Source organism: Carassius gibelio, chromosome B21, assembly GCF_023724105.1.
Source record: "Carassius gibelio isolate Cgi1373 ecotype wild population from Czech Republic chromosome B21, carGib1.2-hapl.c, whole genome shotgun sequence".
Classification (NCBI taxonomy): domain Eukaryota; kingdom Metazoa; phylum Chordata; class Actinopteri; order Cypriniformes; family Cyprinidae; genus Carassius; species Carassius gibelio.
In genome coordinates, this window is record NC_068416.1 from 17,313,936 (window position 1) to 17,340,306 (window position 26,371).

Genomic DNA, 26,371 nt, shown 5'->3' on the forward strand with positions numbered 1-26,371 from the left:
ATATATATATATATATATATATATATATATATATATATATATATATATATATATATATATATATATATATATATATATATATTATACATTTATTTATTTAGTTTATATGTATATGTTCCAAACTAGGTCATTTAATTCGATGCAAGAGTTAAATTACTTTGGCCATATAGTAATTTAGATGGCTCAAAATAGAACTTTCCAGACTTGTTTTTGTGCTCTTAATTACATATTAATTATTATTTGAAAATTACTACAGTAAAAAGTCATGGTGACTGTGAAAAGGAATCAACTGAAAATACGAGCAAACATATAAAGGAAAGAGTTTTATGAGGGTTAGAAAATGGGATGCAATGTCAAGTAAAAGGATGCAAAATTTGGCTTTAATACTCTCCAAACATACCATAAAAATAGTAATAGTTAGGGTCACTATGAACAGGAATCAATTGAAAACATTGATAAAATATGCATATTAATAAGTGTACAATACAAATGTTCATGTACACTTTTTTTATATTTACAAACATTAATTCAATTCAATTAATAAAAATAAAAAAATCCTGAAATTTATAGTAATTTATAGTTTCAGAGTTAAATTATGTTATATGCAGACATATTTTGGATCACCGTGAACAGCATTCTATTGAAAATATCAGCAAACGCATAAAGGAAACGCAGTTATGACAGCTTGACTTGACTGCTCCCAGCATCCATACCGTGAATGCGCGATTATACGCGCAGCAAAAAAGAAAGAGGAAAAAAGTGCGGGAGGCTTGCCTTGACCGTGTATTTTCCAGAAGCGTCTGTCCTGACCGTATCTGAAAACGGGCGGAGCTTTAAATTGTCCGAATGCATGTATGAATCCTTCGCTTTCATTGAAAGATGATACTCTGGTCGGATTTTAGCGGATAATTCGTAAACTACGGACATGACGGATCAAGGTATTTAACAGACGCTTGGTTTTATTCTTTAACTTAGCACGTGGCATTGTGGTTTTTTTTTTTTTAGCCTTGCTAACAGCATGGCTAACTCTTAAGAATGTAATGAGGTTAGCTTTTTGCTACGAAACTACAAAGATTTTAGCCGGAAACGCGAAATTAATTAAATTATTAAGTCTTTACTGTCACTGAGTTCATCCTATTTTGATCTTTGCGATTAAGAAACTAACATCATCCAAAGTTCCTGACAGGTCGCCACGTGCTCCGAGAACTGCCGCACTACAACCAATAGATGTTCCGCATTCATTGGTCGCCGAAGCACTAGTTTAAATATGTAAACAAAACACTCATTTTACTCATACACGTACAGGTTATTCAATTTTTAAAGGCTTCCACAATTTATATCAGGCTCTAAAGTCTTTATTTATAGTATTTTAAGTCGTGTGTGTGTGCACAGAGTATTTTATAGGTATGTATCGAGTCAGTATTTGTTTTCTTTATATAATATTATACACTTTCATTGGTGATTTTTTAAAAAAGTTCCTTTTGATTTTATAATCCTTTATAAGTGTCATTAAGCAAGGGCATTTGATTTATTTATTTTTTAATTAAAGAGGCCCACCTGAGGTCAGCATTATTGTGCATACATTCCTAAAAAGATTAAGATTATTTCCACCATTAATCACTAGATGTTATCCAACATCAAAGCCTGTCACTTTCACTAAAGTTCTTTTCATTTGCTCTGGATTTTCTCTGGATGTCTCTGTGTGAAATATGGATGGTGAAGTGGGAGAGAACTCTTTTGAACATGAAAGATTGGGAGCTCTCAGCCACTGGCGGAGATTTCTTTGTGGTCCACGGAATCTCAAGTTTAAGGATGTGTTTACATGGTACTGTATGTTGTTAAAGATCTTTATGTTTGGAAATGTTTCATGTTTTGAGTTATTATCATATTGATGGTAACTTGAGAATTGTTCCTACAGGCAGCTCTGCAAAACTATTGCAATGGGTCAAGCCCTGTCTATGCTGATATGTGGGACGGCAGTTACATGTCAGTATTTGGTAGATGCCGGGGTGGAGACGCCAATGATGCAAAGCTTCCTCAATTACACCTTGCTGCTGCTCACCTATACTTTAGTCTTAGCCTTCAGGAGAGGTACTTTGCAGCACGCCTTCCCTGCATGGAATCACTCACTGCTTTTATCAGATGATTAAAAGGACAGAATATAATTTCCATGACCATGCTTATCATAACTCCTGGTTTTAAATGAACTTACTTATTTCAGGATGCCTGCATGGCTTATCTTGTGGATTAAAGTCTTTATTGATTCTCCTCAACATGCAAAATTAAAATATACTACTCATAAAAACTTATAAAATTTCCTCCAGAAATGCAAGCTAGAGTAATACAAAATATATGGCTTATATTTTTATACATTTTTATTTTTATTTTATATAATTTAGGTGAAAATAATATTGGTCAAATTCTAAAAACAAAGTGGTGGAAATATTTTCTGATGGCTCTCACGGATGTGGAAGCCAACTACACAGTTGTGAAGGCATACCAGTTCACTACCCTTACAAGTATACAGGTAAGAGTATTTCATTGAAAAAAAACACACACACACACACACACACATTAATAACATAATAATTAATATTATAACTTATGTGTTGTAGCTGCTGGACTGCTTTGTGATCCCGGTTCTGATGGTGCTCTCATGGATCTTCTTGAAAACTCGCTACAGACCATTGCATTTTATAGCAGTGGCTGTGTGTTTGCTTGGAGTCGGTGCGATGGTGGGAGCAGATCTGCTGGCAGGGAGAGACCAAGGCTCAAGTAAGTACTTTATAATAAGGGGCATAATCTAATTACACCTTGATTATGCTTAATAGATATTCTTTTGTTTTGCTTCTCATGAACCATTTGCCAAAACCCAAGGGTATTTTACTCCTGTTACAAAAGATACGGTTAAATAAAAAGAAGACAACTAAAGAAGCTACATTAAGAATTTATCATAGACTGTGTTTTTGTTGCTTGAAACGTCATCAACTTGCACAAAAATCGTGGATCTCTGTGGTTTTGGGCTTTTTGTGGGTCTGTCACTGCAGGTAGTCATGTGTTGTTGGGGGATGGACTCGTGCTGGTCAGTGCTGCTCTGTACGCAGTGTCTAACGTCTGTCAGGAATACACAGTGAAAAACCTGAGCAGGGTGGAGTTTTTGGGCATGATGGGGCTCTTTGGGACACTCATCAGTGGTGTGCAGATGTAAGTTTTATGTCCACCATTATATTTTCTAAGTGAAAAGCCCCCACCATGAGATATAGACTCTCATTTTCAAAAGCAAGTCCTTATTTACACTACCATTCAAACATTTGTGGTGAGTAGGAGTTTCTTTTTGTATAAGAAATTAGTACTTTTATTCAGCAAGGATGCATTCAGTTGTTACACAGTGACAGTGAATACTTTTATAGTGTTGCAAAAGATTTCTATTTCAAGTAAAGTATTGTCTTATGATCTGAACTGAAAAAAAAACTATGGTATCTACAAAAATGTTTAGCAGCACATTTTTTTTTTTTAACACTGATAATAATAGGGAAATGTGACTTGAGCAGCAAATGGGCATATAAGAATGATTTCTGAAGGATCACGTGACACTAAGCTGGAGTAATGACTGCTGAAAATTCAACCTTATCATCATAGGAATTAATTACATCTTAAAATGTATATATGCTTTATATTTTAAAGGGCTATACTTGAATCCAGAGCTATACCTGTCATCAGCTGGAACTGGACAATATGTGAGTAACTCTAGTTAAATGTTTCTTCGTCATTGACATTTGCTTATAATAAAATGATCTAGTCATCATTTACATGTAAATGCCAATAAATATATGTGGTAAGTTTTATGGAAATCTGAGTAACTCCAGTTCCCTTGTTTATTTGATAAATACTCTAAATACCTGTATGTTTATTCTGTAGGCCTGCTCTTTGTTGCGTATACTCTGTGCATGTATGGGCTGTACAGTTTCATGCCTGTAGTGGTAAATCTGACCAGTGCCACAGCTGTGAACCTCTCACTGCTGACTGCTGACCTCTTCAGCCTCTTCTGTGGCATGTTCCTTTTTCACTACAATGTGAGTGGAAATATTACATTTTCAGCAAATCAATAAAAATACCAGGACAAAAGAAAAGATTAAATCATTTTCTACTGTCTTCTAAACAGTGCTCCTGCTAAATGATAAATGGCCAGGGTTGTTGACATTATGAGTGGTAGCACTGATTCTTGATATTTGGACACTTGCTTTATATGATCAATCTTTTAATTAATTAATTTTACTTTGTTAATGTCTTGTTCACATTGATTTTTCAGTTTCTTAAAATTTAAGTTTATTTAAAAAAAATCTCCTTTTTTCCCCTCAGTTCTCCGCCCTGTATATTGTGTCTTTTGTGGTGATCACACTTGGTTTCATCTTGTTCAACATCGTACCGACCTACACAGCAGATCAGTCTTATTCCACTAATGACAGGGCATATCATCTGGCTTCGTCTGCGGATGTCCAGCAAGATGGAGACATTGTAGGAGACTGGCTGCAAAAGGAAGGACAAGAGAATGAGGACAGGATAGGATCCAGTCACAGAGCACATTGCAATGGATTCTGTTCTCAGATATAAAGCTCTCCAATGTAGAGTACAGTATTGAATTTTATAGATTTACTTTAGAAGGGTCGATATTTTTGCCAAAGGCAGTGTTTAATCAGTTTTTTTTTAATGGAATTTAAATCCACATCAGTGTGCCTTGAGTCTATTGTTTATTTTTTATTTAAACCAATTTACATATGAATGTTATTTAAATCTGCTGAGACTGAAGTTCAGATACATAAAAAAAATGCAGAAGGTTGTCATCATGCACTATAATGATCTGGACCATATTGCTTTAAGAGGTGCTAACATCTCAATTCCATTGAGATTCTGCGTCCATTATGATTACTTATATTAACATTCTTTACCTTTGTAACATTCTTTAACTAACACTTGTGTGTTTTTTTATATTTGAGTTTTGAAATGACTTTAGATGAAATGACGGATGTATTCAGCTATTTATATGTTCGACTTGTTACATGTATTATTAGTATTGCAGCTGCTTTTATATATTTATTTTGTTTGTGTCCACATTTGAAAATCATTATCTGTGACAATTAAAGTGGTTTTGTTCTTCATAGTTTATCTATTGTAGTGGTGTCTGTCAAATATGCAAACCTGGTTTTACATTCTAACATTCATGGCTATAGAACAGATTTGAACAGACTCACATACGCTTCACCTAGACTCTCAGCCAGCCCAGTGACTGCCATCAGAAGACTTTTCAAAAATGATGAAGTTAGAAACTTTTGGATATGTCTAATAGTTATAAAATTCCAAGAATATAATTTATATAATTAAGTGTGTAGGTTTTATCTGTGGCCCCACTGGAGCAGTGGTTCTCATTTTTTTTTTCTAACACGTACATGTAAATTCCAAATTATGGAAAAGCAATTCTGTAGAATATCTATGAGTGTCTGTATGTAGAGGAGTGAGAGGTCTTCTGGGGGTTTATTTCTCCGCGCGGCGCAGCAGCGCTGCATTGCGATGCTCAGAAGCGACCGCCCTCCCTAATTCTCATGCTCATCATGGAGGAATAACAGGTACCTGCTTTACAGAGAGAGGAGGACAGGCTATTCCCATTCCCAGAGACATCTCGAAACGTATGTTCTTGTCATTTATTTATCTTTTATCAGGTACACTGATGTATTATTCGATAGCTGTTTTCACACGACCATGTGTGGTGCAGAATAGAGGAAGACCTATTGCAAGATGAAATAGTCTCGACGGTAAATGACTCCGATTGCCAGTATTATATAACCCATGCTATCTGAATGTATTATAAACGGCTCATTTGTCATGAAATAACGCACCAGACATTATGTGAACGTGGATGTGTGGACCGTGGGTTGGTTGTTCAAGCAGTTGCCCACGGCAACGTCTTAATCCGCCTAACGCCACACTGACGACCTCGAGACATATCGTCGCTATTTGTATCCACGACGGTTCAGTGCCATACAACGATTGAATATAGATACACTATAGTTTTCATTTTGAATTCTGTTTTGTGCAGGTGGTCAGACCATTGGCGAATGTGAGTTATACTGTTGTAGCAAAGCAGACAATCGCGATGAAGCATTTTCTGAGGTAAGTACGTCCTTAGTGCTTAACGGGGATAGATCGCTTCTTATTGCTTAGAAGCTGAAATATCATCGTTGTCATTTACCATTTTTAAAGATGGACATTAAATTTACCGTTATGCGTTTTGTTTTTATCGTATGCTTTGTATTATGGTCCAATTATGTCATGGATGCTGAAACAAAAACAGAAACCAAATACATATTAACTATTCTTATCAGGTAGCCTATTATTATTAGGTATTATAATTAATATAATCGTCGTCAGAATAATATTATGAGTCTAAATTACATGCATTATTGCACAATAATAACGTGTGTGTTTGTGTGTGTGTATATATATATATATATATATATATATATATATATATATATATATATACACACACACACACACACACACACAAATGTTTATTATTAATTAATTATAGTATTTTGTATTATTGTTAAAATAACCTAATTATGATATATTAATAAACAAACTTATTGGTGTTATTATCTTTAATTATTTATTTTATTATATAAAATAAATGCAAAAAATACTGATTATGAAAATGTAAAAAAAACCCGATAAATATCTTTATTTATTCAGTTCCTTTAGGTGCTTTTCTATCATCCACTCCTCTTAATTATATTGTTTACAACAAATGATGTTGAAAGGCACTAAACTTAATAAGAGGTTGCTCCAAATGTACCCGTATAGATTTGTATTTCACCTGGACATTTAGAGGTAGAGACCCCTATAATGCAATATCAGAACTGGCTTTTATTAAAGTCCTTTAAAAGCACACATCACGTCTGTTCAACAGCTTTGATAAGCAATAACCTTTTTTACAAAACACAGGTTTGACCGCAAATTTATTTCATGCCGATGGGGAGGCGAGTCTATCCTGTGAGCAGTAACTCTCAACGTAATCAGCAACTGGATTCAAACAGGTTTATTCCTAGTCCAGTGCGTTTTCTTTAGTGAATTAGCCTGCAATTAGATTAGTTTATAATATAGATGGATGGATTAATCCATGCATTGGTTGAAAACAGATGCATAGTAGATGTCAGCTAGTCCTTTGGTTTACAAATACTGCTTTGTACGCGCATAGAATAATACTTTCAAAATTATATTTAGCTTTCATCACGCAGATTTTTGTAGAACTGTGACCCATTTCATCCACGTGGCCCACTTATCTCTGTCTCAAATTTTTACAAAGTGGATTAGGCCTAGCTTTTGTAGACATCAGAGCATTATAGGAGAAAAATAATGTGCATTTCTCTTTGAACAGCTCGAGCAGTGTTCATGGGAAACACATCTGATGGTTATTCAGTTCAGGTTTAGAGGACTCAAATATAATGTGCTTTCAAAGTACCTCAGTGAGTAGGCTTTATTCTGGGACAGAATACACAGGTGTATTAGGCCTATCATCAGTATTGGACTTGTGTCGTTTTATTCAGGCCTCTTTATTTCTCTGAATCTTCTAGGGTACTGACCCAGTTACTGGTGTTCCTGTACTGTAAGTGTTTGTGGCGGGGCCTGAAGTTTGTCATTAGGAAGTTAACAGGACGATGTGAGCTTCAACGCATCTGTTACAATAACAAACCCGGTGCTCGAAGGACGCTCAAGATCGGTAAATACTATCAGTAGTTTTAGCATTACATACAGCAAATCTGTAACCTGTCTGTATGTGGGAAAATTATTATATTATTTTATGTTTCTTTTCATTTCACAGAATCCTCACTCAAATGCTCTAAACATGAGGTAAGTCATGAGGTTTATGAAGTAAAAATTTTTTTTTTTTTTTTTAATGCATTTATTGTATCACATGTATTTATATATTTGATAATAATATTAAATTGTATGTATTTTTTAATTTTATTTAAATTTAGTAGTATTATTTAACTACTATTATCTATTGATATTTTGCTTATAATATTTATTATTTTATAATATATTTTCAGTTTTCATTTGATGTCATTTTTGCATATTTTACATATTTTTATTTAGCTTAGCTTTAACTTTATTTAATTTGTTTTACTCCTATGAGTTTCAATTTAGTTTTACTCATTTTAGTACTTAAGTGTATTTCAGTTGCTTGCAAAGGCATCATTTTCTATTTACATTTTAAGCTGATTTAAGGTCCATCTCAAACTGCAAGAAGACTAAATATTTTACATACTGTATTATTCTGTTATTTTTATATGAGCTAATAATAGATTATAATTAATTACTATACGTCCATAGCTTTTGCAGTCTGCCATCAACGCTCATCCAGATTCTGTGGAGAAGACTATCGATGATATAATGTCACTGAAAAAGATCAACCTTGACACTAACCCACAGTAAGGATCCCTTCATTCCCTGATACAATAAATGTATTTACAGATAACTTACTTTTTGAGCACACATGCTGTGTTTCTTTTCTTCTTCCAGGCTTGGCATCTCTCTCCAGGCTTGCCTGCTCCAGATCGTGGGTTACCGAAACCTAGTAGTGGAGGTGGAGAAGCTGCGTAGAGAGCCATATGACTGTGAAAACCAAGCACATGAGGAGATGCTCATGAAGGTATTAACAGTAAATTACTATTAGTGGTTACCAGCCTTTTGATTACTGTTCCTAATAAATATATATAGGTGGCTACCATTCACAATGTAGCACAGCCTCTCGGCCATAACAGAATTGTCTCTAATAGTGCTGTCTTTCTCAAATATCTTTTCACTCACCAGCTGTGGAAGGAACTCCGTCCTGATTCTCCTCTCTCTGGACGCATCTCAAAGCAATGGTGTGAGATTGGTTTCCAAGGAAACGACCCCAAGACTGATTTCAGGGGCATGGGTCTCCTGGGATTGCACAACCTACTGTGAGTAGAGAATCTGCTGAACTGAAATCAGGACAAAAACAGTAGATCTTTATAGTCATTTAAATATATGTACTTGAGTGGAATTTTGTTATATACATCATACCAGATCTTATCTAGTTTCTACACAGGCCTTCTGGAAACATCCTAACCATCATGGAGACTCATAAAAGACCAATCTGAAATGCTCTACTACATACTGTTGGCTTGTGCTATCATAATAGCAATAGATTTTGACATTAGCAAAGCCAATGGCACAATGTCATTATTGGTTAAACATTATATAGCCTACATAGATGAATTACACTGTGTAGAATAATTCTTAAATTACACTGACTTGGTTGTTATCAGTAAGCAAAAGGTTTTGGCACTAGCTTATTGCTAAGCTATAAAAACACCATACCAAAGACAAATACCAAAGACTATGCAATACCCAAGACGTGTCACTCATTTATTTTTGAATGGGGGAAAATGCAACGCTCAATATGGCCGCTCTCTATTGAACGAAGCCACCCTACAGAGTAATTTGTTGATCGGTAAAGTCAGCGTGTCACTGCAGCTGCCGTCAGAAGTCCCGGTTGCTATAGAGACAGTCAGCATTCTGAGACGTGCGCTCAGGACTGTGCATGTGCACTGGCTGGTCTAGCCTGAAAAATACCTTTTTTTAAATTTATAATTTATGAGACTGTTGTTGCCAAATTTCATTGCTGAATCCAAATATGAAATTTAATCTTAAAGGGAAACACCACCCCAATATGAAAATGTTGTCATTAATCACCTACCCCATGTCGTTCCAAACCTGTAAAAGCTCTATTCATCTTCGGAACACAATTTAAGATATTTTGGATGAAAACTGGGAGGCTTGTGACTGCCCCATAGACTGCCAAGTAAGTTACACTGTCAAAGTCCAGAAAAGTATGAAAGACATCATCAGAATAGTCCATCTGCCATCAGTGGTTAAGCGACGAAAAATAACGATGAAAATAACGAAATTATTCAAGAATTCCTTTGTCAACAGTCTCCTCTGTGTCTCTCCACATCACTCAAAAAGCCTACAAGCATCCTTGTGGTGCAGCTGACACAGAAGAGCATAAGCAGCATACGGTGATATGGCGTAACACAGAGGAGACTGTTGACAGAAATTATTGAATAAAGTAATAACTTTTACATTAATGGCAGATGGACAATTCTGGCGATGCTTTTCATACTTTTTTGGACCTTGACCGTGTAACTTACATGGCAGTCAATGGGACATTCGTAAACATCCAAAATATCTTAAATTGTGTTCTGAAGATGAACAACCCAACGAACCCACTTTTACGGGCTTGAAACGTCATGGGGTAAGAGATTAATGCCAACATTTTTGATTTTGGGGTGGAGTATCCCTTTAAGCTTGGCGAACGGTTTTGGAGAATTTGATGTTTCCCCATTCAAAGAGATAGGAGCTGCACTTGCATGCCCAAGAGGTGTTTCAAAGATGGCCTGCTGAGTGACATTTCTTGCCTTAAAAGGACTTTGACCATACCATAGACTTGACATTAGCATTTTGCTAAGCTGAAAACACCATACTCTATAAAAGCATAACATACTGTACATTGATTAAAATAAGTTTTTGAATTAATTCGCGTTTATTATTTAGCAATATACTTTACATTAGCATATTGCTAATACTCCATACTCTATTAAGCAATAAAAACAACTTTGGGTAAGATAAGTTTTTTAATTACACTGAACTAGTTTTTGTCAGTTACCAAAGATTTTGATGTTAGTATTTTGCTAAGCTAACAACACCATATTTTATTGAACATTAAATACCTGTACATAACATGCATTTGAAAAAATACGTTTTTACGTATAAATACGTTATCAGTAGATACACCATACTTAAAAAGTCTACATAACATACATAAGGTAAAATATTTTATTAATTCAAAGTATTTTTTGTCACTACTTTTTATTAATGAGTGAAATAAATGCATTTTTTTAATAATTTAGTTTGCCTTAGATTTTTCTTTGAGTTTGTTGTAGTGCCTTAGCATTTGCTCAGTTAGCAAGATGCTGTCTACATAGGCAGCTCACTAGGTTTTTGAAAATGGGTAATTTTGCCTCTTTTATTTGCAGGTATTTTGCAGAGCATGACAAAGCCACCGCTCTCCAAGTTCTTCATGACTCCCTGCAGCCCAAGCACAGGTCAGATCCTTCAGATAGTCCTCTCGAGTGGTTCCTACTGTGTATATACTCAGTTATTTATATAAAAAAATATCTGATGGGCTTTAAGGCACAATTAAGCCTTAAACCCAGATTAGCAAACACACAGCACCAGGATCTTGCCACAGGATGTCAGTTAGGGTGTAGTTCCCCAGAAAGCTCTTATCAGTGCATTGCTTTATGCTGTGTGTGCATACCATGTTTATTTTAACAGGTGATTTTTTTCATGCCGTGCAGTCGATCACACCTTCAGCATGCTCTGTCACCATCATGCACATCATGCACCCACACATTCTTTTTTTTTCTGTCCCTGCTTCTTTTTTATTCCCATCACTGTCATGTCCAGGAACGTTTCCAAAGTGGAAGCCAGGTATTCAATCTTTTCTCTCTCAGTAAGAAATTCATTTGATCATTTAGCTTCAGTCTAACGGCTGTATTATGTTGTTGTTGTTTAATCTCAAAATGTCCAACCTCACCTCACTCTAAACACAAGGCATTATGCTCCATTATAACGTTGGTTAGTAACCGTGAAGTCTTTCTCTTTTCTCCAGTGAATCTCACGTGTTGTAATTTTCATCGTTTATAGTTGACTGTTTAAGAACTATTAGCTCAGGACTGGGTGGATACACGCTAACATTTTGGGTTTTCACACAGCAAGATGAGCAAAGCTGAGTGGGACAAGAAGAAATTTGACAAAGCGATTGGGTGAGTCCAGAATATTGCAAGCTTTTGCATAAACTCTTTTCATTTGTGTCAGTAAGCAACCAAAAAAAACCATTTCTTAAATCTGTGAACGTTAAAAATAATTGTGCTGTGTGTGCAGTAGTTATTAGTAGTCGAGCGCCTGAACCCTGATGCTTTGTGTGAGGATTTGAATCGGGCACTTCTGCTTGTCATGAGCTTTCAGGAAGCATTAGCTCTGATGTGTAGCACGAAGCCTGTTCAATCACTGCGCTGCTGACATGTGCGCACACAGACACAGATGGAATCACATGGACAAACACTGGCGGTGTCTTTAACTTTTCATAATGCTTATTTACACTAAACAAGGATATCTTTTAAATTGTGTTTTGTGCTGACCCAAATCTTTTGTGGCGCAGATACTCCTTTGCCATAGTTGGCATAAACATCACTGACCTGGCATATTCCCTGCTGGTGAGCGGGGCTCTGAAGACTCATCTGTACAATGTGGCACCAGAGATGCCAAGTCTAGTGCACTTCCAACAGACCTTCTGTGAGTGGGAGAATGTTGCCATTGTTGTCTTTGTGAAAACAACTCTTCTAGGCAATTTATTAAATAATAGTACACATTATATAATTATATATTCATGTAAATTATGTAAGGACAATTATTAATAAAGCTACAGTAAAAGATTATAATAATAATGATAATAATGGTTATAATTATATATTTGTGGACAAATTATACAATTTATGTTATTTAAATTATTAGTTTTAGATTATACAATTGTTGTAAAAAAAACAATATAAATATTAAATATTTCTAGTTATCAGGTTATATATATACATACATAAAATATATTTTTATATATTAATATCTTTATGTAATTCACATAAAATGAATTTCTCTAAAAGGGGACAGATAACAATAATAAAAATTGTTTTTGTTATTGTCATATTTGTTTTATGAAATGTGTATTTTTTGTGAAAATTATATAGATTTAAAATTAATACATAAAAATAATATATATTTTTTTTAGATACTCCTAGTACTAATACAACTATTTCTACTACTACTACTACTACTACTACTTATTATTATTATTATTATTATTACACATTTGTGGACACATTATACAGTTTATACAAGTCAAATGATTGCTTTTAAATTAAACAATTATTGTAAAAAAATCATATTAAAAATAAATATATAAACATATTATATAGAATTTTTTCTATCTATCTGTATTTGTATGCATACATTTTGTAATTAATAACTTTATATAATTTGCATAAAATGAATTTCACTGAAAGAATATAATAATAATTATTATTATTAAATACTAATGTATATATATATATATATATATATATATATATATATATATATATATATATATATATATATGTATATATATGTATATATATGTATATATATATATATATATATATATATATATATATATATAGATATATATCTATAGATATCTATCTATCTATCTATATATATATATATATATATATATAGATATATATATATAGATATAGATATATATATATATATTATTGTTGTCAAATATAATTTTTATGTAAATTATATAACTAAAATCCTTTCAAATAAATTCATAAAAATATATTGTATCTCTCTATATATTTATTAATAATGTTATTTATGTAATTTAAATCAAATTAAATTCCATAAAAGATTATAGATACTACTACTACAAGTTATTATTATATGTATTCAAATATTGATTTTAAATTATACAAAGATTGTGAATTATATAAAATTATAAATTATTATTTACAATTAAAACATATATATATATATATATATATATATATATATATATATATATATATATATATATATATATATATATATATATATATATATATATATATATATATATATATATATATACACAGTTTATTATTGTTTATTTATTGTTTTGTATGTATTAATTATTATTTACTTTTCTTAGGTTATCTGATGCAGGAGTTCCACAGGTTCTGGATGGAGGAAGATCCATGTGACATCATGGAGTTCAATCGTGTGCGCACCAAGTTCCACAAGCACGTCCTGAAGCAGCTGAAGAACCCTGACATGGCACTGTGTCCTCACTTCACCGCCACTGACCTTCACCTGGTCAACCTGTAGCTTCTCATTCATCTCAACTCTCATGACCTTTCACCTTCTCATCCTTAAAACCCACGTCTCATTACTGCCAACTGCTAAGCCGGTCTCACTCTCACACATTCTCACACCAATGTCTCCTTCAGCCCATCCGACCAGACGTTACTGAAGATCACCAGCACTGCTGAAGACCATGTTGATTGTATGTGTGCATGGCAACAGTGCACCACTGATTGTGATATTTACAGCTATCTGAATGTGGATGGGAGAAAGATCTCTCCCGATAGGACAAAGCTCCCTATCCACCAGTAGGTCGAGCTGTTGGTGCTTATTGGGTAAAAGACACTGAGCTTCAGGCGTGCGAGAGTTTCTACCCACATCCACCACAGTTGGCTGCGCTGATACCAGGCACACTTAGAAACAGGTGGCCAATGTTTGTATACGCTATCATACACTTTCGGAGCTGCTATATTAAAGATAACCTTTGTTTAATTATTGTAAATCATTTAAAGGAATATTCAAGACTCAGTACAAGTTAAGCTCAATCAACAGCACTTTAGGTATAATTTAAATTGCAACAAAAATATTCTTTAAAAAAAATAAATCTGTCTTACAGTGACATTTACAATGGAAGTAAATGAGGCCAACTTTTAAATATTCAAATAAGTCAATACTGTAACCATACGAAGATGCACATGTATAATTGTAGTGTGTAAAAATACTAATCTCTTCTGTGTTTTTATAGCATTATTGGCCCAGAACAATCCTTAAAATGGAACTGATTTCAGCTTGCTGTAATTCCAGATGATTATTCATTCATAATTTCATAACCATTATTGTCACTCTCATATTCTGAATCTCATTCTTCTATCACATACGTACAGTGCATACTGTAGACTTCACGTTGCACAGAGGCAGAGCTTAAATCAAATATTCACTTGCCAAATCTGGTAGGATAATGTGTGTTTTGTGAATGTTACCATGCAGAGCACATGATTGTTTTACTAATGTATTAGTGTTGATGTAAACAAAACAAACAAAAAAGACGGAATGTTCCATTTTTCTGTTCTAGCACCAAAGCAATAAGTGACGTTTAGAACAGTTAGTAGAACAGTCTTGTTTTCTTTTGCACAAGTGGTGCCTCTGTTGTATTATTAAGCATAATTAATGTATAACTGAAGTTTTGCCCTCAGTGTGAATATTTCAGGCTTTCTTTGGTCTCTTCTGCATTTTAACTTTTACAGCTGTGTCACGTCACAAATGCATGTTGCTCTTTTGTTTAAGTTTGTCCATTAACCCTTTAACATGATGGACGGTCACAGGGTTTGCATGATGATTTCGGTTTTGCCTGCAAAAGAATTGTGTTATCAGAATGTCACTTAATTTTAATGTCGTTAATCGGTGCAATGAATGTCTATGCTATTGGCAGTGTTAAGCAGCTTCTTTTTAATAGCTATTGGTTGAACTGTGTTTCCACATGATTTTTAAATGTATTAAAAGTGTCATATATTTCTCATTGCAGCACTTTTACAGATGAGACAGAAGCACTTGCTGTACATAAAGCCTTAGAGGTGGAATACATGGAAACATTATTAAAGCTCATCATTATGCATGGCTGAATGTTTATGTATTTGCAGGGTTTTTTTTGTATTCTCTTTCACATGCATAAATAATCTTTCCTACAAAAATTATATAGGATGCTTTGATTTATCAGGAAATTAAATCTATGTTCTGGGGTGCTTTATAAATCATCAAACCTCCGAGTAAAAGGCTGCATAAAATGAAAAACATTTAGGCTTGCCATAATTTTAAAATGTAATGAATTCTTAGGATTCTAGGTAAACAGGCTTTAAACAGAAAGTTTGTACAAATGATGGAAATGTTCAGCATGTTAAATCTCCTGGTTTCATTCTAAATAACTAAAATTTATAGAAAGCCTTTTACATTTGCCAAAAGGATAATGTGGGACACTTTTTGCAATTTTGACTTGTCATTTCCAAATGGAACCAAAACAATAACCCCCCCCCAAGATATTCCCTTATTAAATCAGAAGACATTTATCCAAAATTTAACTTAAAGGGGAATATGGACTCATCGTGGTCCAGGAACCCATTGTCCTCTAGTCTCCAATCTGGATCTTAAAACTAACAATATTTGTGCATTATAAGCCTAAACATTTTACAAAAATACATGTATGGCATTTAACTTTCTTAATGCACATTTTATCATTTGAATAACATAAATGACTCCAGTAAAACATGCTGTCCCACTTTTGAAACATCCTTGGGAGGACACAGTTGCTTCAAATAGAAAATCTTCTTAACACGTTTCAATATTATTGCAAAATTTGATGTTCATAATTTTATTTATTGATAATAAATATATCCTTAACCTTAGGTTTCCTTGTCACTGAACTTTGAGTGAACTTCACAACTCAAGCTACTTCCTGTTTCATTAATTTCATAGCCACATTTCTGACATAATTTCCAGAAAAAAATTGTGATTTCAACAACTTGACACCCCTTGCTTGAATTCAATGACATTCATGTTCACTTTCATGTTGTAAAAGAAGAGAAAAACGCACTGAAGCTTAGGTGTCCCACATTAGTCAATGTCCCATTTAACACCAATCCACTAATAAATAGTTAAATAAAGCAATGATAAAACATAAACTGAAATAAAAAAATAAAGTTATACAGAAATATTTATAATAATAATAATAATAATAATAATAATAATAATAATAATAATGACTAAATCACATCATAAAATTACTATATTGAAAACTAAAATCATAAAGTTAAATTCTAATTGTAATCCTAAATAAAACCACCACAAACAAAAATACGTGTTATTCAGCGTTTGATCGCATGGGGGCAATGACGTTCAAGCTATTGCGAGCATATTCTCTGTCAGGACTCTCGTTCATCCTCAAATGCATTTATGCTAACGGTTATGATTTGAGAAAGCAGATGCGGGTACAGAATGAATGATGTTGGGCTTCGAAGAAGGAAATCTAAATAATAAGTACCCATATACCTAATGTGTAACATTAATTATTTATAAGATTATTATTTAACATCATAAGACATCCCCGCGAAACTGAAACGCCATTTATAAAAGATGTCAACCCAGCTGAAAAACACCTTCAGTCAGCCTAGGCTGATCTGCTAGACCGGCCACAACTGATCTGTCGACAGTTTCAGAAGGGTTTTGTGCACTTTCAGCTGGTCAGACTGGGAGACCAGCTTAGCTTGGACCAGTTTCTAGGCCAGCAAACCTGGTTTAAGATTTTTTTCACCAGAAGACACAATATTTAGTTGCACTGCCACGTGATTATGTAAACTTACAAAGCAAAAGTACCTCATATCTGAGACTTCAATGCTTGTGTGGTGACAAAAGTGCACACAAGGTATTCAGTCTTCTCATAAGCAGAGGTCATGGTTTAGACAGGACTGTTATCTGCCCACTCATAACAGTCAAGGCCTAACACGACATGACAGCCAATCTGACATCAGACACACTCTGTCACATGCAAGTTCCTGTTTCCCCAACACGCGCCTTATTGTGGAGCGGCCAGTGACAGCGTTTAGCATAATGTCCAAACATTTCATGACAGGGATGTCGAGAGGCATTAAGAACCCTTTTAGCATGATAACAAATAATAAGAGCTCAAAGCGAAACGGGGCATTACCAGCATCAACCAATAGCTTACATAAATCACAGAACACATCAGTTCATAGACTTATTCAAGTATTAGGCCTACTTTATTATGATTGTTTTAAAAAGGCGTCAAGTATACTGTTTTTTCCACCTGTGTCCTGCAATAGGGTGTCTGGAATGACTTAATAACATGCTACTTCTAGATGCATTGTACTATACACTGCAGCATGTTGCCTACTTTATGTGAAGTATGCAGTAACTATGTTAGCATTTAGTTTCATACTTTCTTATCAATGACTGGTTTGGTAGAAAATTCTACTTATTGCATACAATGCAGGCTATACTGCATACTATTTGTTAAAGATAATAACTGAAGCAGTATCCCTTACATTTGACAATACTGGATTATATAAATGCTAAATAATTTCTTATTTCCAAAATGATTCTCATTTACTTAATACCTTAGAAATAATACAATCATGTCAGTATTGCTTTTTAAACACAGCATGTGTTTGAAATTAAATAGGCTACTATTTATTTGCAGAATGCAGTTACTGCATTAGGATTACATTTTGATTTAACAATCCTCTGTTTTCATTGGCTATGTTTGTAATGCAATGCTACTTCACTGTTTAATGCATACACTATATAGGCCTACTGCATACTATACAGATGCTGGTCAGATAATTAGAATATCATCAAAAAGTTGATTTATTTCACTAATTCCATTCAAAAAGTGAAACTTGTATATTATATTCATTTATTACACACAGACTGATATATTTCAAATGTTTATTTCTTTTAATTTTGAAGATTATAACTGACAACCAAGGAAAATCCAAAATTCAGGATCAATATTGAAGACACCTGGTGCCACACTCTAATCAGCTAATTAACTCAAAACACCTGCAAAGGCCTTTAAATGGTCTCTCAGTCTAGATCTGTAGGCCACACAAATCGTGGGGAAGACTGCTGACTTGACAGTTGTCCAAAAGATGACCATTGATACCTTGCACAAAAAGGGCAGGACACAAAAGGTCATTGCTAAAGAGGCTGGCTGTTCATAGATCTCTGTGTCCAAGCAGATTAATGTTAACATTAATAAAAAAAGTGTACAAGCAATAGGGATAACTGCACCCTGGAGAGAATTGTGAAACAAAACCCATTCAAAAATGTGGGGGAGATTCACAAAGAGTGGACTGCAGCTGGAGTCAGTGCTTCATGAACCTACGCACAGACGTATGCAAGACATGGGTTTCAGCGGTCACATTCCTTGTCAAGCTCTCTGGAACACAACAGACAGCATCAGAAGCATCTCGCCTGGGCTAAAGACTAAAAGGACTGGACTGCTGCTGAGTGGTCCAAAGTTATGTTCTCTGATGAAAGCAAATTTTGCATTTCCTTTGGAAATCAGGGTCCCAGAGTCTGGAGGAAGAGAGGAGAGGCACACAATCCACGTTGCTTGAGGTCCAGTGTAAAGTTTCCACAGTCTGGGAAACTTTGGTTTGGGGTGCCATGTTATCTGCTGGTGTTGGTCCACTGTGTTTTCTGAGGTCCAAGGTCAACGCAGCCATATACCAGGAAGTTTTAGAGCACTTCATGCTTCCTGCTGCTGGCCAACTTTATGGAGATGCAGATTTCATTTTCCAACCGGACTTACAGGTAGCACCTGCACACTGTGCCAAAGCTACCAGTACTTGTTTTAAGGACCATGGTATCCCTGTTCTTAATTGGCCAGCAAACTCGTCTGACCTTAACCCCATAGAAAATCTATGGGGTATTGTGAAGAGGAAGATGCCATAGGCCAGACCCAACAATGCAGAAAAGGAGATGGCCACTATCAGAGCAACCTGGTCTCTTATAACACCTGAGCAGTGCCACATACTGATCGACTCCATGCCACGCCGCATTGCTACTTTTCATGTTCATATTTTTCAGTTGGCCAAGATTTCTAAAAATCCTTTCTTTTTGTATTGGTCTAAAAAAATAAGCACAATGATAAAAGTATGTCAGTTTGCTCTTCTGATCATACTAAAACCCTACTTAGTATGCACTGAAGTATACTTTATGTGTAGTATGCAGTATACAGAGTTGGCATTCCATTTTGTTATAATGCATGTCTGGTTTCATTGACTTTTGTAATGGATTACTTCTTCACCATTTAATGTGTACACTGTATACTGTATACTATAAATGAAAAAAAGCTACTTTGTATATACCACTTTAGAATACCCGGATGATAAAAAAAGACACCTACGGAAATGATTAATGTATCACTATGCTCTTCTAACCGTCTGACGTGATCGTCAGATAACTGTGCATCAAATTAACTGATTTTATTCAAGTCTAATTATTACTGAATCAACGGTTACACCATCAGAAGAAAAAGAATAGACAAGCAGAAGTAGATATTGAACGTAACAAATGCACATTCATTTTCACTGTTATATATATATATATATATATATATATATATATACTATATATATATATATTAAAAAAAAAAAAAAAAATATATATATATATATATATATATATATATATAATAAATTAGTAAATACACTGTATAATAATAAATACACTGTCGATAGATAACGAACTGATGAGTAGGCTATCGTACAGTGGTGCACATTTTGAGATGGTCCTGGATGACATACTCCTCAAGGTCATTATTAGCGTGACTGTGTTCTAACATATGAACTAACATCTGTTATAGGAGGGCATTTAAGTTTTCAGCACCAACCACTGTTTTCCTTCAATATTTATTTGTATTCCCATCATGCACTGATTTGCCCTTTCTGCAAGGATTCTTATAAGGCGGAAAATATATACTATTTACTGTATTGTTAGTGCTTTGTGTTCGGCATGGCCATTTTTACCATCTGCTCTTCAAAGACAAGTGCACTTGATTGCTTAAATACCATTCTCAAATTAAAAATGAAAAATAAATTATACAAATTAATAAAAAAAGAATAACCTTTTGTGAATAACCTTTCTAAGTGATGAATAAATTCTGTCCCTGAAAAATAATGATCTTTTTGGTCATACATCAGCATGACTAGATGCATTGAGTTTTTAATGAATGCATTCTGCATGGATATTGATGCAGACTGCCTATAGTGGCTTTCTGTCCTCTCCAAGGAATAATTACTGTCATTAAGTACTCTTAAAAAAAGTTGTTTTCTCTCTTTCAGAATGTGTCACTCTGTCCTAGTGTCAGTGGATCGAACTTGATCCTGTATGCATCATATACATTTAGTGCCAACAACTGTGTGCTATATTGTAGTTTATATATTATACACACACTTTCTCTATATACTGAGGAGGGTAAAATACTCATTTTTACTTGGCAGAGACAGCACAATTATATTTACACACAAAAAAAATCAATAGGTGAGAAAGTACATGAATGCAGCATGATTTTACACATTTTTGTGTGTGTTACATTATCAGCAAACAGCTACAAGTTTTTGGATTATAACATTTACTGGCTATTTTTTTTAAACAATGGAAGCAAAGGGTTACCAACATTCTTCAAAAAATAAAAATGACACAAGGTTTTGGGTTTGAGTTCTGATTTTTGTAGTACAAATAACACTAACCAAAAAAAGACACAGAGGAGCAATTTCATATCCATTAATATTTTACTAAAAAATGATCAAAATAAATATTTACAATTTTAACATCTTAACCTAGTAAGGACACCACTTTCATCACAGCATTAGAAACCATAGGGAAAAAAACCTAATGCCACTCTCCAAACACACTGATCTGAATATGCATCGGGATCATAGTGTGCATGTGTGTGTTTTTGAGACAGAACGAGAGAAGGCATAGAGGATAGAGAGGAAACAATACAAAGAGAGACAAACATATTGTGTGCTTGAGTAAAAGTGCATGTGTATTTAACAAGACGAGGGGTCTTCGGAGTAGGAGGGACCGTAAATTGCACTTTCTGATCAAATGCAAGTTAAACAGAACTGGGCAGAGAAAGACTGATCAGTATGGTGTCCTGAAGCTTTGAAATTGTCCACGTACTGTACTTTTGTCCAGATGTCCATTGCTACAGTTTTCTGGAGAACATGCTGAAGGCCTGAATGAGGTTACACAGTGTTTTTCATAAAAAAGGCCAAAGCTGGACTCTGACCATGGCTCTCACGATACAAACAGTGTCTTCAGAGGCGGTCAGTGTTCTGCACACTTCCTATTCTATTTCTATACATGTTTGCGCAGTTAAGTTAGATTCGTTTCTCATCTGATTGGATTTCATTCGGACGTCTGCTCTAAAATGAATGGACAAACATTTAAATACTTCTCAATATTCTCACTTTTTTCAGTAGTCACATAAATCAAAAATAAAATACGCTTCTGTGGAAAAAATAAAACAGTCTAGAGGGTACCATGGTCTACGACTGCACAGTGATTATGCAGGGCATGGCTTGGGAAAGAGCAGCGGCTGAGATGCACTGAGGGTGTGTGCCACATTCCCGAGAATCATGGGCGCATACGTCCAGTGACTGATAACTGATAACATGCCCATGTAATTAAATCCATAGAAGTTCATGTACATCTACATGTATCAAATCTTTTTCATGTGTGTGTTTTTATCATTTACTAATCATTATTGCGATGAATTCTTTTTCTAAAGATGGTTTAAAAAGAGAATTACACTCTGTCCACTACAGATTCAGCTATTTACAAATTTGTTAAAAAGCAAGCGAGTTGTACAGTCTGCTATTTACAAAACAATGTAAATAATTTACTTTAGGTATGATTTTATAGAATATATATATATATATATATATATATATATATATATATATATATATATATATATATATGAACTCTTCTTCACAGTTTATTTAATAAGTATGCATTAATACCATATCCATGTTAACAATACCCTCTCGGGCAAACAAATGCCCATTTTTAGCTATGTTAAGATGTCGAGATGCAGCGTTTCGGTTTGTCGAGGGTTATGGCAGAGTGTTAGAATGAGCAGATCTTTTTTTTTTTTTGCTAAACAGCTACCAGTTGAGTTTGCTGTTCTTTCTTCCCACCTGCTTCACCCTAAAAGGCAGCACAACTTCTTTGAATGTACATGATGGAAACACAGAAGTCTGTGTGATAACCACCGCACAGGATCTTGCGGTGGCATCCTGGTGCGTAAAGCCGTCGGGGTCTCGGTTCCCTTTTAAAATCTACCTTGTCGGCGCGATCGCTCAGCTTGGTGGCGTCATTGCTGTAGGGTCAGTTTTTCTAATGTCTGTTTTGCGGAGTTTAAGGCACTTGAACGTTTTTGGTTTTCATGGTAAGTCGGATGATACCAGAGCCAGTCCGGAGCTCTGCCGCAGTGAGGGGCCGGAGTGGACAGCCTTCGGGCAGTCGGGAGTCAGGACGCGCCCGTTCTCGCCCACGCTCCCTGTAATGGACAGGCGCGCCTTGTTCCGCATGGCTTCTGTGAAGGTGAGCTGCGTCCGGAGAGAAAAGAAAGATGGGAACAGGGAGAACGGGAGTCAGCTGTGCACACTTAAAAACCAGAGCATCATTATTTGAATGAATGCACATTATCAGCAAGCACATACAAAACACCAGATTATGGCACAGTTCAGCGATGAAGCGTCTTAAATGCATCTGATATAGTTCTTTGGAGCCTAAGATTACTTGAAATTCACAGCTGGGGGGTTTAAGACTATGCCTAGGGGGAAATGACCATCTCAAGCTTGGTTTGGCTATTCCTCTTTAGGTTACTGCACTGGCATGTGATTACAAACATGTGCAGTCCAGGTACCTCGTTCTTCAACATGCGGAAATATGTGAATGCACGTCTCCGACTTGGAGTACAGGTGGAGGAGACAGAACAAGGACGTCACAAACACAAGAAGCTTTACCACGGCAAGCTACGCCAGTGAAAACAGAGGAGCTCCACTTACGACTGCCGGGCACCTACGTACATCTGACCTCCTACATCTCTACTCCTTCAGTGGCGTAGACGTTGTAACCCTCTCTATATGTGGCTAAACTCTGAGTGCTGTGGGTGGGACTGGGCCGTGGTGAGGGCTGGGGACTGGGGAGGGGGATGGGACTGGGGAGAGGAGAGGAAGAGGGGCGACGTTCAGACTGTTCCACCTTCATTCTCTTGGCCTCGTTTCGGGACTTGTAGCAGAACTCGATGAGGGCCACCAGCATGGCCAGGCCCAGGCCCCCGACCAGAATGTAGAAGACCCCAGCCACATTACTGAGGCTAAGGGCCTGTGAGCTCTTGTCCTAGATGCGAGAGGAAGGAAAGGAACAAGAAGACAGGAAGTTAACGTGGTGGGAGCGGTGCCGACGTACACTTTCACGCACACATTCAGAGAACTACTCACTACCAAAACACATTCACACACAGTTTACAGACATTTATACTGTTCCTCCCAATCAACCTTTCGCTTGCAGGCTAATCTGAAAAGCTGATGTTTTCGTGGCGACTTCTATCAGGCATCGATGCTTTGACAGCATCTTAAAGATTGACAATTAGTAAATAATTACAGGAGATGCTTTCATTTTTCTCTCAGATGGATCGCTATAGCTCCACACTGTGACAGGGTTTTAACTTCTCACTGTGTTCTAGCTTATATATCTCCACATGTGGTGTGTTTCTCGCTCCACAAAAGTCAGGCTTGCTTGGGTTGTCATGCAAAAAGAATTCAATGGTATGCTCGGTTAAATAAATGTATGATGCCTTCAAAAGCCCAGTCACTTCCATTCCTCTCAGGTACTAGGTATGTTACTAAAAGCAGAGATGCATCTAAGAAGACATTTAGTGTGGAGAAGCAGGGCATGCTAGAAGTATCCTGCTTGGTGCATATCTAAAATCTCCCTAAAGATGAGCATGCGCTAGATACTGGCGACTTTCTGCCTCACTGAGCATTAGACAACAGTGATGGTCCCAGACTTGTGGAGACTGACCTTACTTCCCGAGTCCTTGGGTCCACACTCGCCCTTATCGTACCACCATTTGTTTTTCAGCTTGTCTAAGATGCCTGATTCACTCAGTTTCAAAACGGCAAGGTTTACGGGGGTTCTTCAACCACGCAGAGGAATGTAACACAAATAACATAAATAACATCATAGGACATGTTATTTTATGTTATTCACTCATAACAGCTGACACAGCAGTTGCACTGGCAAAGTGACCGAGCCGAGGGTCCCGTTGTGATACATGTCTCTGTGCTCTATTTAAGGGAACAATGTTTTAGGGCCTGGCACTGGAGCCACAGACATATGAACGGGACCTTGCTCCATCACTTTGGGTAACGGGCGCATACTGCCACGGCCTGCGTCTCTACCAATGCTGGAGGCAATTACTGTTAAACCACAATTATTGGCATATACAATAGGCACCAACCTTTTCATATCCCTCTTAATAAGGTCATTAGAGTTATGAATTTTTGTCTCAATTTAATTAAATTTTTATTACAACCCTAATCCAAAATAACTGTTAGCTGTTAGCTCTATGGTTTTGGCAGATGCAATTATGCAAACTGGCTTTGTGTAAAAAAAAGAAAAAAAGAAAAGAAAGAAGAATATATATATATATATATATATATATATATATATATATATACAGTATATTTATTTACTAGTATTTCTTAATATTAAGCCCCAAATTTCCTTACTATCTTCAAATGCAAGATGTTTAAAGTGTACCTAAAGTATACGTGCAATAGTTCCACAATCAAATATGCCTCAGCATATCTTTAGTTGGACTTCAGTACTACTTCTGCACAATTAAACTGCATTAATTACAAAATTATTTGTTCCAGTACAGCAGACTCTTTCGGTATACCAGTTTATACTAAAAGTACAATTGCAGGGTATTTTTATTAAGTACATAAATATGGAAATGTATTTGCAGCATATATATATATATATATATATATATATATATATATATATATATATATATATATATAATATGTATACAAATTTATGTTAAAAAAACTTTCATAGTGTTAATGTTTTAGTGTCTAGTATCTAGTGCCATTGAAATGTTTCAAATTTGTAGTCTACATTTTTGTATTTTCATTTAGTTTCAGTTTTTCTATTTTATTTTATTAAATCTACCTCTGCCTTTTGGATTTGGACTTTGGATCGTGTCTCTAATACATGATCATAATGCGACACTGCAGCACCTTTCAAAATACAATGAATGTTCTCTGCAAACCTATCAAAAATGCAGCTAATGCGCCCCTGGAGAAGAAGAACAGCAGCTAAAGGAGAAAAAGTTCCTTGATGAATGCCAGAAGACCGACGAGGGAATCTGTGCCCAGTATTCCAGGCGAATATTTGTGCTCTGACAGTAATTGCGTTCCTCTCTCTCTTCAGACTAAACAGGGTCAGGGTGAAGGTCATGTATGCGCTTGCGCCCCGGCAGATGCTCCCGTTACAGAGGAAACTGTTTACCCGCGTTGGTTGACATAGTGGCTAACCTTCTCACCACCTCCTCCGCTGCCACACTCTCCTTTGTCGTACCACCACTTGTTTTTCAATTTGTCCAACAGGCCTTGTTCATTCAGTTTTAAAACTGCCAGGTTAACTGCACTTCTTGAAACGATAAAACATAGTTTGTCAGTATCAGCAGTTTGTCATAGTTGAGCAGAATCCAATCAGGTTAAATTAAGAAAAAAAGGGGTGGAAA

The 26,371-nt window shown here is 35.5% G+C and overlaps 3 protein-coding genes across 6 annotated transcripts in view; 2 read left to right on the forward strand and 1 right to left on the reverse strand.

The window, feature by feature from the left end:
- Positions 1 to 774: 774 nt before the first annotated feature.
- Positions 775 to 5,161, forward strand: LOC127985440 (solute carrier family 35 member F2-like). Its single transcript, XM_052587445.1, has 9 exons — positions 775 to 938; positions 1,723 to 1,825; positions 1,919 to 2,091; positions 2,400 to 2,527; positions 2,616 to 2,775; positions 3,048 to 3,204; positions 3,685 to 3,737; positions 3,919 to 4,073; positions 4,360 to 5,161. The coding sequence occupies exons 1-9, from the start codon at positions 926 to 928 to the stop codon at positions 4,609 to 4,611; spliced, it is 1,194 nt and encodes a 397-aa protein (XP_052443405.1). The 5' UTR covers positions 775 to 925; the 3' UTR covers positions 4,612 to 5,161.
- A 360-nt stretch (positions 5,162 to 5,521) lies between these two features.
- LOC127985420 (ELMO domain-containing protein 1-like) lies at positions 5,522 to 15,649 on the forward strand. 2 transcript variants are annotated; one of them, XM_052587425.1, is made up of 12 exons: positions 5,522 to 5,681; positions 6,092 to 6,165; positions 7,629 to 7,774; positions 7,877 to 7,905; positions 8,389 to 8,486; positions 8,578 to 8,707; positions 8,869 to 9,002; positions 11,121 to 11,189; positions 11,554 to 11,577; positions 11,862 to 11,912; positions 12,308 to 12,441; positions 13,874 to 15,649. In XM_052587425.1, exons 2-12 carry the CDS (start codon positions 6,149 to 6,151, stop codon positions 14,047 to 14,049), a joined length of 1,008 nt encoding a protein of 335 aa, XP_052443385.1. In that variant the 5' UTR covers positions 5,522 to 5,681; positions 6,092 to 6,148; the 3' UTR covers positions 14,050 to 15,649. The 2 variants fall into 2 exon arrangements, with proteins under 2 accessions (XP_052443385.1, XP_052443386.1); XM_052587426.1 differs by lacking the exon at positions 11,554 to 11,577 and having other exon boundaries at positions 5,523 to 5,681.
- A 5,664-nt stretch (positions 15,650 to 21,313) lies between these two features.
- The window catches only part of LOC127986459 (glutamate receptor 4-like), an 85,021-nt gene continuing 79,963 nt past the window's right edge, over positions 21,314 to 26,371 (reverse strand). Inside the window, exons 14-16 of one of the 3 annotated variants that reach the window (XM_052588726.1) lie at positions 24,640 to 24,754; positions 23,818 to 23,955; positions 21,314 to 23,159 (exon numbers count right to left, since the gene is read on the reverse strand). In XM_052588726.1, the coding sequence (XP_052444686.1) occupies positions 22,995 to 23,159; positions 23,818 to 23,955; positions 24,640 to 24,754 (418 nt within the window). In that variant the 3' untranslated portion in view covers positions 21,314 to 22,994. Of the gene's footprint in view, positions 23,160 to 23,621; positions 23,956 to 24,639; positions 24,755 to 26,162; positions 26,278 to 26,371 lie in introns of all 3 variants that reach the window. The other 2 variants (XM_052588725.1, XM_052588727.1) reach the window with 2 other exon arrangements.

Excerpts from the sequence above, each read along its gene's own strand:
- LOC127985440 (XM_052587445.1), top strand. Across the intron at positions 2,528-2,615 it reads CTACCCTTACAAGTATACAG|CTGCTGGACTGCTTTGTGAT; the intron begins GTAAGAGTATTT and ends TATGTGTTGTAG. Across the intron at positions 2,776-3,047 it reads AGGGAGAGACCAAGGCTCAA|GTAGTCATGTGTTGTTGGGG; the intron begins GTAAGTACTTTA and ends CTGTCACTGCAG.
- LOC127985420 (XM_052587425.1), top strand. Across the intron at positions 7,906-8,388 it reads TCAAATGCTCTAAACATGAG|CTTTTGCAGTCTGCCATCAA; the intron begins GTAAGTCATGAG and ends ATACGTCCATAG. Across the intron at positions 8,487-8,577 it reads AACCTTGACACTAACCCACA|GCTTGGCATCTCTCTCCAGG; the intron begins GTAAGGATCCCT and ends TTCTTCTTCCAG.